The following is a 16,138-nucleotide window of genomic DNA, read 5'->3' on the forward strand; positions in this document are numbered from 1 at the left end:
CCAAATGGCAAGTTCAAGTTACAAATCAGAAAGAGAAAATGCATTTTTCTTATAAGCTTTCATGTGTGCGACTTGCCAGTGAGCCCAGCGGGTGCGGTGCTTAACTTGTAATAATTTTCGAGTTCCCATGTATGTTTGTGTCTACATGTAAAAGTCAACAAATGTATGGGTGTTTTTGTGGGTGCCATGAAAAGTATTTCTTAACAGTCTTCATTAAAATAGGTATTTTTACATCTTTTTTTAATTTATGGAATGGTTATTTTTCTATAACCTATGTCTCTAGTGCAGGAATTTAACATCACTCAAGACTTCTTCAAATCTCCCAGATGTTTGAAGAAAATGGGTTATTTTACAAAGGCCTGCTTACAAAAAACTGAAGTAGAATCATAGAATCACCCAGGTTGGAAAAGACTCGCAGGATCACCCAGTAAAACCATCCACCCATCACCCATAGTACTCTCTAAACCATGTTCCTCAAGGCAACATCCAAATGTTCCTTGAACACCTCCAGGGTCGTGGGGTCTTGCCAACTGTGACATGATTTTAAGTCTTCTCCCTTCTTTTCTATTGACTTGTGTAATCATCTTACGATTGAGGCCTACTTCTCCCAGAAGTCCATTCCATTTTGCCCTCTTCACATCTGCAGAAATAGGCATTTGAGAAAGATGATTTTAATAAGAAGAAAAAGGGAAAAAATCCTTGCTAGGCAAGAAAAGGGGAACTTTCCTTTCTTAAAGTTGGGATAATAAATTGGGAAGGATAAGAGTGGAAGAAGGTTTGTTGAAGGATTCATGAAGACTGAAAGAAGCAGAGACAACCGTAAAGCAGTTCAGCTGTTGATAGAAAGTTATCATCTGTCAAAGATTACAATGCAGCATTATACAAAATTGTCTGCCACAGTTAGAATTTCCTATAGAAGTGTGAAATCAATGCAGATATTTTCAGAAAAAAAAAATATATTGTATATGAAAAAATTGCAATAATTAAGTAGGATCTTGAGGGTAGGAAAGAGGAACTTTATTTTAGGCAGTGACTTTTTATCTGACACTCATCTATGACCACAGAGTCTGTGGTCACAGAGAATAAGAAAAACTTGTTAATAACAAATCACTCCAAGCTAAACTTGCACATTCAAATATATCCATATCCTTCTGTGAGAGGATGGAAGAGATGGGTGGTAAAGATAAGAATATATTGGGTTTCATTAAATGGGAAGGAAGGAATATTTAGTGAGATAAGCAAGTAACAGAAAATTCTTTCAGTATGCCTAAATCTTGGCTACCTTTAAAGGGGTTCAGTGATGAAGTTATGCTGATGTTGCATTTTCCACATGAACCTCCTCTGAATAGAAATAGAAACTTTACCAGCAAGAAGTTTTTAAACTATCATTTAAATCAACACCCTAGGTAGAAGTTAAACAGCTGAAAGACTCGTACTGTTACAAATGTGTCCAAAATAGGGTTTTTGCCTTCTTTAGTTACGCACTTGCAAGTATAAAGGCTTTTCCCTTTGTATCCATAACACAGCTATGCCAGGAGGAATTTTGAGTGTAGGCCATGCCTCCTTGCTTTTGAGTGAAGCCATGGTGCTGATGGAGATTTCCTGACAACTGTCTCCAAATTCATTTACATCTTTTTAATAGCAGTCATTAAGGGTGAGAGGTAGCTGTTCCTACTTGCATCAGCAGAAAAACAGGTTGATAAAAATTTTAGTTCCTCCCATATTCTGCTTTTAATTCCTTTTAAGGAATTTTCTCTGTTCACAAGCAGATGCTTCAATTTATAGTAAGCAGAATAAAGCCCAGATTGCTTTCACAGTCTGCACTTTTATCCCTTGCCAAACTTGAGTCTAGTAGTGCACAAAAGTGATAAGCATGCTTGAGTTTCATCACCAGACATGTAATGAGAGTCTGAACAGATCTGTAAGGGGCATGTCATATAGCAAGATGTATTGTTTCTTACTGGCTGGTACAGACGTAAAAAATGTTTAAACTCATTACAAAGTTCTGGCAAATCTCCCTCCTGCCTATGTAGTTGATTTCTGTATCACACTTGTGGGTAACAAATACATATGTGTGAAATGGAATGTGTCTGGGACAGCCAGAAGTAAAGTAATCTGTGGCACCTGCAGAACCTATCCTTCAGGGAACCAGGGAATGCCTTTATGAAACTCAGAGCTGAGTCCAAATATGGTATGTGAATCAGAATGCAGCTTTGGGCAGCTCTCAGGTTCTGATGTGATAAGTTCTTTTAACAGACCTCTTGGGTTACACTAAGAGACTGGTAGTATCTGGCAGACACTGCTGCCCTTTTCATCTTGCTTTTGTTTTTAGTCCTTTGAGGAAAGGGCTAAAATATACAGAATATAACCTTTCTACGCATTCTTGGTAGTATGCTCTGAAATGCAGAGGGATTATTTGATAGATGGTTTTCAGCATTCTTTTGCCCACAGAACCATGGCTTATCTTTCTAATCTTCTAAATCCAACATAATCTGTATGTTCTATCCTCTCTGTGTGTATGTATCTTACAGCTGAAACTGCACTGGCAGGGAGTTTTAAAGTGGCTGTTTTTGTTTCATTCCAACAGCTGGCTGTGCAGACTCCTTGATTAAAGAGGTTCATCACTTCAGGATTCTGGGAGAAGAACAGGTGAGTAAGAACCTCAAAGTTAACATCTTAATGTCATGAAAGATAGACACTAATGAGACATTTTTGTCTATCTCTAGAGAGTCAGTCTTGTGACCCCCAGTGACCTGAAATATGGGGGAAAATGCACACAGGAAATATATGTGCTTTTTTTTTTTTTTTTTTTTAATTCTATCCATCAGCCTTGACAGGTTATTAATTGGTACATCTGCTATCTGCCACAGCTTTTCAGCTTTAGATTACAGTGGTAAACAGGCTCTCTAAAACATCAGATAGACAAACAATCTGACTAAGGGACTGATATTTACAGCTGCTTTGTGTTATCCATCCCTTTTTTTTTTTTTCTTTTTTTTCCCATGGTCTCTTTTAAAAGAATGTTTCTAATTCATAATTATAGCTGCGCTTTGCACTGACAAAGTTGTTTCTATACAGCAATCTTACAAAAGCAAGTGAGGTATGCTTTACTACACTCACTAGATGGTCATAGTTAATGTTTTGTTAACAGTGAAATCAGTGTACAGAGATATTGAGAAAATAGCCTTAAATGTTGAGAGGCAAGTTGAATTGCCAGATACTCAGTGCTTCAGAAATTCAAGTTGCCAGTGTCTCAAGTGTCTTTCCTACTGTACGGTTACAAAGCCCAACGGCCTACCAGAGAGTTGCTATACATACTAGGAACCAGGTGCCTGAAAGCTCAGCATTGGTGTGTTGTACCTCAGAATATCTGCTTCTGTTAAGGAACATAGCCCCAAGGGTCTTGCAGAAGGTTATATGAAGTCTATGACAAAGGCAGAAGCGTGTCCTGAGATGTTAATTTCAAGTCTGATAACTTAGCTGTTAGATCATATTATATTGTCTAGAACACCCTGTTTCTTCACCTTTTCTTTTCACTATCCTACAGGCATATTTTTCTTACAGTTAGGACTGCTGGTACATTTTCCAGACTTTCAATTTTCTTCCACCAGCCCCTCACTTCAGATGTTATAGAAAATCAAGCATGTAAGTCCTCAGGGACTAAGTTTCTTCTTAGCAAGAAGAAAGCAGTAAGAGCAGTGTGGGAGGATTTGTCTGGCAAAAACAGAAAAAAAGACTGAAGGCAGGGTAGGCCAGGAGACTAGAAACAGGAGTCTAGTGAGAATGAAAGTTCAGAAAGAAGAAATAAAAGAAAGACTGGGATTGATGGGGCTGAGAGTCTGGTGAGAACCAGCTGACAATTGGAGAGCAGAGCAACTTGAGGATACTGGAGGGATGGAGCTGGCTGGTCAAAGACTGAGTGGCAGGGATTAGGATGAGGAACTGGGACTGAGAACTGGAAGGGACCAAGTACAGAAACTTGCTGGAAGAGACTATTAATAAAGGAAATATATAAATCTGCATGTAATGAACTGCCATGCAGTAAAGATATGTGGGCTAGGAGGAAAGGGAAGGGTAGTGATATGAAGGTAAAGTAGTAAACAGCTGAATGAGAAGACTGTGAGTAGGTGTGAGAGGTCTTGAGCCAGGCACAGATTCATAACACCACTGGTAGTAGTCTGAGTAGTGCATCCCAGCAAAAGCATTTAGTTGATAAACTTTCCATTGTGGGTTTGTTGTTTTTGTTTTCTGTTTGTTTGTTTGCTTTTTAGAAGCAGAGGCGGTAGGCAACAAGATGAAGGCTTAAAGAGTTAAGACTGCAAATCTGACATTACATGTCAGACTTAAGATTGCCTATATAATCTTTCTTTCTTTATTCCACACTCCTACCTTTACATCTTTTCATTATTGAATTAGATGATGACATACATGATCATCAGAAGTGAGATGATATGCAAATCATGAGGAACCTTAAAATAAAAGACAATTTTTTGCCAATAATAAGAGAAGTTTTGGAGAGAGTGGAGAATTTTAATGAATAAAATTCTGCTAGTCAAGTAAGTACTACATTTTTTCCACTCAGCATATTTGTGGTATTTTTACTGATTTTCATAATGAAGTTACTCATATTTGGAGTGACTACACTTGAACAGATAAGAAACTTTTGTTAGAGAGCATTAGGAGTGTAAAAATATGCAGCTAGGAAGTTGTTTTACAAAATGGATCAGACCTGTAAAGATTTGTCTTTCTCTGAAACTGGCTGCAATAACAGGTTACTCAGGTACGATTATCATTACAGTCATAATAAATACCTTTTCAAATAGTGCACATTGCTATGCTACTTGAATGATTCCCTAAACCCATGAAGGTGTGAAGAATGTTGCAATTATGTTGTGTCTCTATAAAAGCTTTGTCGTCTTGGATCTTGTGATGACCACGGTAGCTCTTGTTTGATTGAAATCAGCATAAAAGGAAAAGTAGGCGCAAAAACAGTGTAAAAAAAAAAAGAGAGAGAGAGAGAGAGAGAGAAAGAGAAAAAAAAACACCTAAAATACATCTCAATGTATTGAAAGGAATGAATTTCAGGGGAAAAAAAGTAATTATCTGATAACTTCTCATATTTTTGTTATGTATTTACTTTTTTAAGGGATTTTTTTTTCTGTTTTCATGCATACAGAAAATTCATAATTAATTATAACACTGTTTTATTCAGACTAATTAGTTTCAGCGTTTTCAATCTTTTAAACAAATCTTTTCTTCAAATCCAAGCAACGGACAAGGAATAACAGGGGCAGGTTACTGCTACATGTCGAAACTTGATTTATTTTTAATATGCTTATGTGTTTAAGGCCAGATTATAAAAGCAGAATAGACTATTGTGATAATCTTTTCTGATCTTCTTTAGAATCCACATTACATGAATTTCTTGGATTAATTCTTGTTTAAACTGGAGTACATTGCTGAGAAAAACATCCATTATTTGTTTACAAATCTCTTAAAAACAGTAAATCCTATTATACCTTTCAGGGATGAAAGATAAAAAATGCCAGTCTCTTTTCTTTCCACTACTCTACCAGCGCCAGCATCCTTCCTACTTTGTGAAACTGCCTTTGCTCAGTCCAGTTACTTTGTATTTACAGTTCACTTCACATGGGCATTTCCGGTGTAGTTACTTGCTGGTTCCAGTTAAAGCAGTGGCTGCCCAGTAAGGAGCATTATTTCCCTTCTAGAGATTTCTAAATATTCATCAAAGATTTGCCTTCGTGCTTTTGGACATGCATTGACACAGCTCAGATTCAGATCAGAATAAGTAATGATGCTTCCCACACAGAAATCCCAATGTGCGATTATGCCCTATGCTGCTTTTCCCTAGAAAAATAGCTGAAAAGTAAGCTGTTTGATTAGACCTGCCTGACCAACAGCTCTGACAGCCCCGTAACATGGATTCACTTGTTCATTGCTCCTCAAATTACTGCAAACTTTATCACTGTTGTTCTGTGTTCCTTGGTTTACTTCACAGTCATTGATAAAAATTTTAGATGGCAGAAGTCGAGGGATCAATACCTTTAGGATCTTCTTGGAAATAGATCTGTGTAATGATGTTTACCTATTTACAATTATATTTCAGACCTGCCAGAATTTGCTAAATTTTAATCCTTTTAATATATGGCATATTATTTTTGCATTACTCTAGATACTTAATCAAAATGCCATGCAGCACCAAGACAGATGTCTTAGAGAAGCCTGCTTCTTCAGCTCTCTTACTTTTATCAACAAAATTTCAGTCAAATTAAAATCAATAATCTGTTTCTAATAAAAAACAATGATCTCAACCATTTCTTCACTGCATTTTTTTTTCCCAGTAAATAGTGAGTTTATGTATTTTTTTATTAATGTCAATGAGAGATAAAGGTGCTGAGCCACTTTAATGATCAGTCCACTGGGAAATGTGCCTACCTACCTGTCTGTCTATCCAAATAAACTGTTTATTTATCTAAACATAAGCACTGAGTGAAAATGCTCAGAAATAAATGCTTTATATTTTACTTGAAATTTGAGGAGTTACTGATTAATATTTGCTAAAAGTTCTGTAATAATAAAATTGTTTTCCAAATAGTATAAATTCTCATTAGTCTCTTTGACATGTAAATCTCCTATTCCCTCAGGAAACTGTGTGGTACAGGAAATGCATTCTTGCTAGAAACTCTATCTTTTAAGATTAATTGGAAACAGCAAGGTAGTTTTTAAACAGGGAATTGTTTGCAGATTTTGTAGAAAGAGTGGTGAAATAGAAGAGTATAAACTCCACTGGTACATGATATGCACTGTGGATATCTAACTAACTTACCAGTTATAATTGGCTTCCAAAGTCATTGATTTAAAATGCATCACAAATACATTTAGCAACAGATTGCTACCCCATTCAGTAATGGAGACTCTGAGAAGGTGCCAGAGAGTATGACCTAGAAATGTCTCCAATGATAAGCCTCTTCTAGAGCTGGAAAAAATAAAAAGGCTTATTCATGTCTTGGATCATTATTCTTTTTCTGGTTGCTGGTTTCCTGATATATTACACGAATGGAGGGGATGCAGGAAAAAGTTCAGAAAGGAGCTTTGACTGGGTCATTTTGGATCTCCTTTTCACAGACAGTCCCAATGCACAAAAGCCTGCATAAGGTATAGAGACTCTCCTGGATGTGCAGCCCTATGAAGGGTAAAACCTGAAGCCATCTAACTAGCTTTAGTTCTGCTGAGCTTTTTCTTGCAATTCAGTATCACTATCCATAATCCATCATTTTCCCCTAGCATAATGGATGCAGTCCAACCTGCTGTCTAACCGCTTCACTTCATAGGTACCTTGAGAGATATTCAGGACTGGGATGAAAGATTTATTAACTGGTGAGCTACTGAGAAAGAGCACAATGTAAGAAAGTTACAGTCTCCTGCAGCAACCATTTGCCCTGTCAGGCTGGGTGTCTCCAAGTCATGATCATACAAGCTGCTTACAAATATATGTTAAAGGTGCAGTAAATATAGGCTGTGTCCAAATATAGTGTAAAGCAGGTAATTCAAAAAGCCAGTGCCAGAAACAGCAGAGAACACTTTAATTCAGACCTCAACACTATGATATACCAACACAGCTAGATGACTTGCAGTGAACTGTTAGAGAGTCTCCCTAGTGACTCTCCGAGAAATTTCCCTCTTCTCCCCAAAGTGATAAAGAAATCTTGTTTAATTGTTTAAATGGAATATTGTGATTCATTAATAAAATAGCAGCTACATCTGAAGGGTGGAAGGGAAAACAAACAATGCAAGAGAGCAGTCTGCTGCTATACCTGAGTGCCCCCAACAGGTCACAGAACAGATGAAGCTGATCACATCCTAGTGGCAGGAACAGAAGCTGCAAAGTAATGTATAGCTATGCTTCTCTACTATATCATCTGCTCTGACAACTTTGCAGAATGGATTGGCCAGTTTCTTGGTATTTTGACAGGGGAATGTTCAATTTTAACAGATCTCTTCTATCAGCTACTACTGCAGCTTGTTGCACTGCTCACTTTTTCTTTACAAATGTCGTGGGTGTTCATATCCCTGAAATCAGACAAAGCCTGAGTAAAGATACTTTCCTTATGAGCTGGGGAAAGCTTTTGCAAAGGGTACTCTGTTTTGAAAATCTGCAGGTGCACATTCCCATGCTCTTCAAGGGTTGTGCTCTCTCTTCCTATGAGATGTAACTTCAGAAGACATGGGAATCTAAGTATGAAAGGAGCACAGAATGAACAGAAACCACATAATATTAATTTAGATTTTATAACTATTGTGCAATACATGTTTGTGGCAATTATATATATATATATTTTTTTTTTTTTTTTTTTTTTTTTTGCTTGCAATATTTACTAGAGTTGTGTGGGTTTTTTTTTTAAATATCTGCTACAGAACATTAGTATTTTTTGTCTTTTTGCATGTCTCCAAAAAATCTTCTTCCTGAAGTAACTGACATCCATGTGAGTTCCTCAGCTTTGTTGCTTCTGAATTACCAGAACTTTATACTGTTTGTGTTCTTTTACAGACAGAGAATACCTACTTTCTTACTCTTTTTCTCCACGTTACCTGTGCACTACAATAGTGAGAGAAATAAAAAATGAGGGAGAAAGAACGGAGAAAATTACCTGTGATAAGATCAATTATTTTCTTGTCTTGTCAAAATCAAACAAAAATGTCATTTTGCATAGGAACCAAATTTCCATTGTTTATTTCTCTATAAAATCTACCAATGAAAAACATGCTTCTAAAAAAAAAACACAGAGATTCTCTTCCTCCCAGCTTTTATTGAATGCAGAGGGAATATTTGAACTCCAGCGCTGAGGGTCTCAGGCAGGTGTAACAAGCAAGAGCTCTTATATCCCTTAGGTGAACTTGATCTGCTTTCATGGGATATGCATACCCTGACTCTTGCAGCCTGAGAAGTGCAATTCCTTTGAGCCATTCTCTACCTCAATGAATCTCAGTTGTGCAATTTACAAAAGCATAAGTTATGAGACTTGAGGTTTGCCGTTTGTAGGGAACAAAGGAATACTCACGAGGGTCTGGAGGAATTGAATGTTGGTTTCCAGCATTCGATCTATTCACAGTGATTCCATAAATACCTGCTGGGAAATAATAAAACTTTCAGTAGTTTGTTAATATGCTGTCACTGTGCTTAGTCAGCTTTCTTCCCTGTATCATATTGCCTCTTGTGTATTCAGTTTGACTTCCAATACATGCTTCTCCAATGTTATCCTTTCACAGTATTTTTTGTTCATTATTATTTTTATACTCCACACCTTGTGCTTTCTACCATTTTGTGCACTACAATCTTCCAGAAATTCATTTCTCCTTGCTCTGTCCTGTTTTACTGGTGAACATAAACTGTGTTGCATTAGTTTAGTCATGGGTTCCTTACCTGAAGTATTTTCTTGAGACTGCCTTACGTGCATTCCCAAAGTCATTCAAATTGCAACTCTGTGTAAGGTGGTTCTCTTTCTGTTATCCTCTGTGGTGCTCAGTGACCCCCAGGGAGTAAAAAGCTTATGCTTTGAACTTGATCTTCCCATTCTATCCAGGCAGCGGAGTTCCAGTAACTTAGGAAAAATAATCTAAAGGTAGTGCAATGAACCACATAATGGTGGACAACCATCACAGTCAATCTCTTTTTAATCTATTTTTTAAGTCATTGATATGCTGCCTCTTTTATAAGTGCTTTTGCTATTCCAAAGTGTGGTAAGGGTTTTATATATTAAGTTACATAATTGCATTATGTAACTAATTTTATTTTATTTTTGTATGCGTATAATACATATAAATAAAGTGCTTAGTCTACATTATGGACTAATAGGCTCTACAATCTAATTTTAAAACACACAGATGGTTATTTGATTTATATGAACAGTAAAAAGAATTTGACTCCAGAAAGTAAATTTTCTTTCCTCTGAGATCATTGCATGAAGATTAAAAAATAAATAAATAAAATAAAAAAGTAATTAAATTATCTTGTAGAGATTAGAAATTCTGGCTTTATATCTACCTGTTTAACTTTTGTCCACAGTTCCGTGTAAGGCTGCTACTGAGAAGATCCTTTTAGGCTTAAGGGGAAAAAATATAATAATAAAAAGAGGAAAATAAAGAAGAACTATGCCTACATTTTAAAAGTGGCATTAAAAAACACAGCACAAGGCATATTAAAGCATAACTTGCAAGTTACATAATATTAGCAAGAAAGCATTGTATTCACAAAGTACGTTTCACAAGGGTTTTTTGCATCCAGGTGCATTTCAGGTTTGTCTTAATATCTAAATCTCAGTGAACATTAAAGTAGAGCAATGTATAGTTGACCCTGTCTCATTCTTCTATCAGCCCAGTGATTTCAATTATATTATCACTGATTTACAATATTAAGTGATTGAATTTCCTCTGTTTGAAAACCTGCTACTATTCAAACTCTCCGGGGACATCATCCCTATCTACAAAGTGGGGAGCAGGGAATAAGTGGTTACTGTTATCTAATTTCTGTGTCCATGTCATAGTGTAATTTATAATCATTTATAAAAATCATTTCTAAAGGCCCTCACAGCTCTTTTTGAGTAAAACTTGCATGAAAGACCTTAATGGTGTGGTTAAAATACCAGAAGTGGAGCTGGGAATTTTTTCTACTCAAATTTTTTTTCAATGGAAAGTATAGATTTGGATTGTCTGGAATAATTAGCAAACCAAGGGGAACATCCATGGCAGAATGCTGTTTTCACAGAATAATAATAACAATAACAACAACAACAACAACAACAAACCCAACAACAACAAAACAACAACAACAACAACAATAATAATAATAATAAATCATTTATGAGTATCTTGATTCTGTACCTTTATCTGTCTTAGCACTAATTGTTTGGAGTAAATCATATTTTATAGTCTTTTTTGTTTTTCCAAATACATATTGAAATGCATGATTCTATGGTGAATCTGGCAATTATATACCTAGCTAAATTTCTTAGGCATATTTCTAATGCCTTGCATGCTTTCCTCAAAAGCTGATTTCTAGCAGCAGTAAATTACTGGTGATTTCTGTGTAATTCTATGCCTCTCATTACCATAGTATTTGATGTCCTCATGACTATTAATGGATTTTGCCTCTCAACACTACAGTGAAATCAGCAAGTATAACTCTACCTCCTGACAAATGGGGAACCGATGAGAAGCATAGATTAAGTGACTTACATGAAAACCACAGGCAGGCTGTGCTGCTGACAGGAATTAAAATCAGGTGCTATGAATGCCATTGCAGTCAAATTTTTGATATATTACATTTTTCAGAAGTTTTTCCTAAAAATAATTACAGTATTTTTCTTACTTTTAACATGCAGAACACTTTTCACTTGGTGAGTGGATCACTAAATAGGGTGCACACTGCTAATAATTAATAGCTATTGTGAAGTATTTTGAATGAACAGAAGAGTTAATCTTCCAGTAACAGCTCTGTAAGTGTTAGATACCTAGTTTAAGTTAGTATTCTGAGCTTCAACTAAAACATTTTCTTGGGGTGATTCATTCCACCTATCGTAGACATCACATTTAAGTCAGGATAAATTCCCTTACTGAGATAACTGTCTCTTCATGTTCAGTATATTTGGAGCCCATGTGATTTGCTTAAGTTAAATGTTTAATTTTTGAAGAAAGAATGTTTTGTAGGTAATTTGCAGTCTAACTTATTTGGGTACTTAATCCTTGGATTCAAAAATAGCTTGGCCCGGTGACTTAGGATCAGAATTATTGGTTCTGAAGCACCTATTATGGGAGTTACCTAATGCCAGGTATCAGTATCTAGCAAATTGTCTGCTCTGTCTTTATTGTTAATACAATAGGACACTCTAAGGCTCAGTTCTTCTCACAGTAAGGCGTATCTCTAAAAGAGAAGAGATGAATTGCATCTCGTCTCTCTCTCATGAATGAGTCTAAGCAACTCATACAACCATGTGTATCATCGCTGTAGGAACTGAAATTAAATTAAGTGAATACTACTTTAAATCTCCAGACAAGTGATGAAAAACACAGTCACATACTCCAAAATCATTTACGTGCTTTTGCAAACTGACTTTTTTTAAGCATATTGGTTGAGTCAGGACTGTGTGATACGTATGGCTGTTATATCAAGGGGAAATTTCTCTGATATATGTAATCTGTCACTGTATTAAAGTTGTTAATTAATCATTCATTAATAGTGCTCTGGTCCTTTACAAACCTTTTATAAGCACATCTTAATGTAAAGTGAGACATTTTATTTAAGATCATAGAACACAGCATATAACAGCAAATTATGAATGATAGAACATGTATATATTCTGCTACTACATGTTTTAGTCAGTTGCTGAATTTAACTGAACTACTGTACAAGAACAAGGGAAAAGGAAAATGGCTTCTTATGACAGATCACTGGAACAGGTTGCCCAGCAAGGCTGTGGGTGCCCCCTGCCTGGAAATGTTCAAGGCCAGGCTGGATGGGGCTTTGAGCAACCTGGTATAGAGGGAGTTGTCCCTGCATATGGCAGGGGGGTTGGAACTTGATCATCTCAAAGGTCCCTTCCAACCAAATCATTCTATGACTTCGTGATCTTGTAAATGTGTCTGAGCTTTGAAAGCAGGAAACTGGCTGATAACTAGATAGCAAGATGTGCAAATGCGCTTTGTGTGGTCTTCCCAGCAACTGTACTGATCCACTTGTTTGGCTTTTACTGTGTGAAAGTCACTGATAAGAGTGTTATAATTATGCATTAATTCTGTGCTGAACTCCTATGAAATATCAAACTTTTCAGGCAGAATACAACTGCTTTGTCCATCTTGCCAAGAGGACCATTTTCTACCTGCAGCATAAGACAGATTGATTCCCATCTTACCTGTCTTGTGCTTCTGTGAATCAAAAGAAAGGGAGAGATGACCAAAGTAGTCTTTTCATGACCTCTATTTTAAGCTAGAAACTAGAAGGAATATCTTTTTCTTTTTCAGCTGAGAATTTATAATGGGAATGCTGACAGAATCACAACCAGGTTTTTGTTTTTTATCCAAGAAAAAGGAAACAAGTGGATTTTCATGAGCAGTTACAAGAGAAAATTTATGAAGCACTAAATACTGTTGTGAGCACTGTAACATAAAGTTTGTTTTTTTACTTTAGCTCACCATAAAGTCATTCTGCTCTAAAAGAAAATTCATACTACTCCCTTTTTCTTTGGCCTTTTAGATTTTTCTGTTTTCATGGGGCTTTTTAAACCAAATTCTCTCATTTATTTCACTCTACATTAGACCAGATTTATAGGTGAATCTGTAGCTTGGTTTACAGTGCTTTTATAGCCACCAGGGTGGAACTGCGCCAGCGCAGAGCCCTCGAGTGGATGTGATTTACATGTTCACAGCATGATTTGGACTTGTTCAGTTTATCTCAGTTTGAAAACACGATAAGTTAGACCAGGGAAAGTTATTGCTATGTCATCAGTCATCTTAGAGTGGGCGTTTTTTGTCTCAGAGGATAGAATGTGTGTGTTATTCAATATTCCTGTATGTCAATGTGTCCACCATTAAACTGGAGACATTTCCAAAGCCCTCCAAGTTATTGGTATGGGACTAGATGAAAACTGCAGAGACGAAGAGAATTTCCTGGAGGATCCTGGAAGTAAAACCACCTGCATCAAATATTAAATTGAGTGGATCTCAGACAATTATTTAATCAATCAATATCATGAAATGTATTTTGAAATGGAAATTGACTGACCAATTTTTGCAGCCCCTTGGCTCAAAAACATTGTACTGTCTTTCTGTGGATTCTTTTTAATGTGTATACAGCATTTATCAGTGTTTGTTGTTGAACTACATTTATGATATTTACAACAATTTTCGTAGATCAGTGTAAGAGTTCTCCCCATTATTTGCAGGAACAGTCTGCTACTTTCTTCATTTTAGTGTCACACACAGTTCTCTAGTTGTTTAAAAGATAACTGAGTGATGCATGCAATGTGAGTTGGAGCAAAATGGGCCCCGGGCAGACTGATCTAGTGAGTGGAAACCCTGCCTATGGCAGAGGAGTTGAAACTGGATGATCTTTGATGTAATCTAAACTATTCCATTACTCAATGATTCTATGATTCTATGAAAATGACAACTCATTTAGTGATCTACACAGTTTGAAGCATTTATCAAATAAGCTGAACTTAGCACGCAAGCCATTAGGGCAGATGACTCTATATGTGGGATAGATTCAAGCTCTAAGCTTGTGGGGTTGTTTTTTTTCTCTTTGCATGCAGTCAGAAGTTTAACACCTGTCTGTTGTGTTGCAGTATAACCGCTACCAGCGCTATGGTGCAGAGGAGTGCGTGCTGCAGATGGGGGGCCTGCTGTGTCCAACGCCCAGCTGTGGCGCAGGTCTGCTACCTGAACCAGGAGTGAGGAAGATTGTATGTGAACCAGGCAATGGAATAGGCTGTGGGGTAAGTACATATATTTTTCTATCAGCTCTATGGAAGACAAATGCTTTTCTAGGATGTTAGAAAAAGTGGGGAAAAGGGACTTTTTTCCATTGGTGACTCTGAATCGCCCTTTATAAGAGAATGGGATGCTGTATCTCTATAAACTATTGAAATACAGTACCACAGCTTAGGAATGACTATTTCATCATTCAGGCTGTTTCCATTCCAGAATGCTTTGTTTAAACTGGTTTTAGAAGCTGCTGAATAGCTAAAGTGAAAAACTGAGTTGTATAAATGATAGTCCAAATGCACTTCGTTTTTTTTCTCCTTGCACTCAGCAAAAATAAGCCGAATCTTGACTAAATAATTTGTTATTATATTAACACCACCTTTCTTCATTCATAAATGAGAAAAAGAAGACAGAAAGAATTACCAGTTGATACCTCAGTAGCATTTATAATTTATTTTAAAATATACAATGAAAAGAAATACAATTTTAACTAGAGACTATGCTCAATTAATGGTGAAATTTTGGAAAACAGAAGCCAATGACACTTGGAAATGTTTTTGCTAATCAGTTAAATCATACAGGTCAGTTATTTTTTGCAGTAGAAATAACAGAGCTTTTCAAGAATCAATCTGCAAGAAAAACAGAAATATGCAGAGAGAAATCTGTTACATGTTATGTCAGTGTGACTGATGTTTTGCTAAGTGACTTTTTCTATGCTCATGTTACTGAATTCCATGCAGGATGAGAGAAGAGAAAATATCTGTATTTATAAAATATTATCATGCTCCTGCTGTTGTCTTTCTTGTGGAAAATGCACTTCTTATTGTAGTTTTGATGTTGCTCAAACTGATAGCATGGAAGAATAATTGTTTGCCGAACTAGGAGGTTGCAGTAACTTGTCTCCTCTGAGTAGGTTAGCATCTGTCGACCTTGGTAAAGCTTTCTATCTGTCCATGCAGTGGTGCATGTAAAAAAGAGTGCTCCCCAGCCTCACTGGGCACACAGAGGGCAATAAAATAAAGCAGAAGGTGGGAGTGTAATAAGAAACAAGACTGAGTAAATGAAAAGAAATGCTTCTAGATTAACCATTAGGGATTGTTTAAGAAAGACAAAATCACAAGTAATTTTTCTTCTACTTTCTGCCTTGAAGTGATGAAAATCAAATTGTGTTTTGCAGCTTCATTCATCATCATTTTGAATCTGCAAATGCCCTGTAAATAAATTTCACAAAGCATAAGGGATTGGTGTATTGCTTAGCTTAGCAGATTGTTCTGTTTCCTTCAGTGGAATCTGTGTTGTTTGCCAGTGACCAGGTTGACAGTCTGGAGTTTAACCTCACCCATTGTTTGGATTACATAATGCCTTTAACATTGTGAGTTACATTTCTCTGGGTCTGAAATGAGAAAAAGCCTGGTCTGTAAGCCAACTGTTACTTATATTAAAGCTGTTCCTCAGAATGTGTAATGGAATGTGGTAAAAAAGCATTTGACAAATAATAACCTCTAAGATTTGTGGCAGAATATTGCCTGTTGCAAGAGTCCAAGCGCTATATATATGTCCTGCTTAGTGCAACTCACATGTGTCTGCATGCAATCCAACCAGAACTTGTGAACAGATAAGGCTTTTCTTTTTTTTTTTTTTT

The 16,138-nt window shown here is 36.5% G+C and overlaps 1 protein-coding gene across 1 annotated transcript in view; it reads left to right on the forward strand.

Annotated features, from left to right (window-relative positions):
- The window catches only part of PRKN (parkin RBR E3 ubiquitin protein ligase), a 504,333-nt gene that overhangs the window by 384,809 nt on the left and 103,386 nt on the right, over positions 1-16,138 (forward strand). The window contains exons 7-8 of the mRNA XM_032443533.1: positions 2,588-2,649; positions 14,358-14,507. Of these exons, the coding sequence (XP_032299424.1) occupies positions 2,588-2,649; positions 14,358-14,507 (212 nt within the window). The remainder of the gene's footprint in view (positions 1-2,587; positions 2,650-14,357; positions 14,508-16,138) is intronic.

Source organism: Coturnix japonica, chromosome 3 (genome assembly GCF_001577835.2).
Source record: "Coturnix japonica isolate 7356 chromosome 3, Coturnix japonica 2.1, whole genome shotgun sequence".
NCBI classification, from domain to species: domain Eukaryota; kingdom Metazoa; phylum Chordata; class Aves; order Galliformes; family Phasianidae; genus Coturnix; species Coturnix japonica.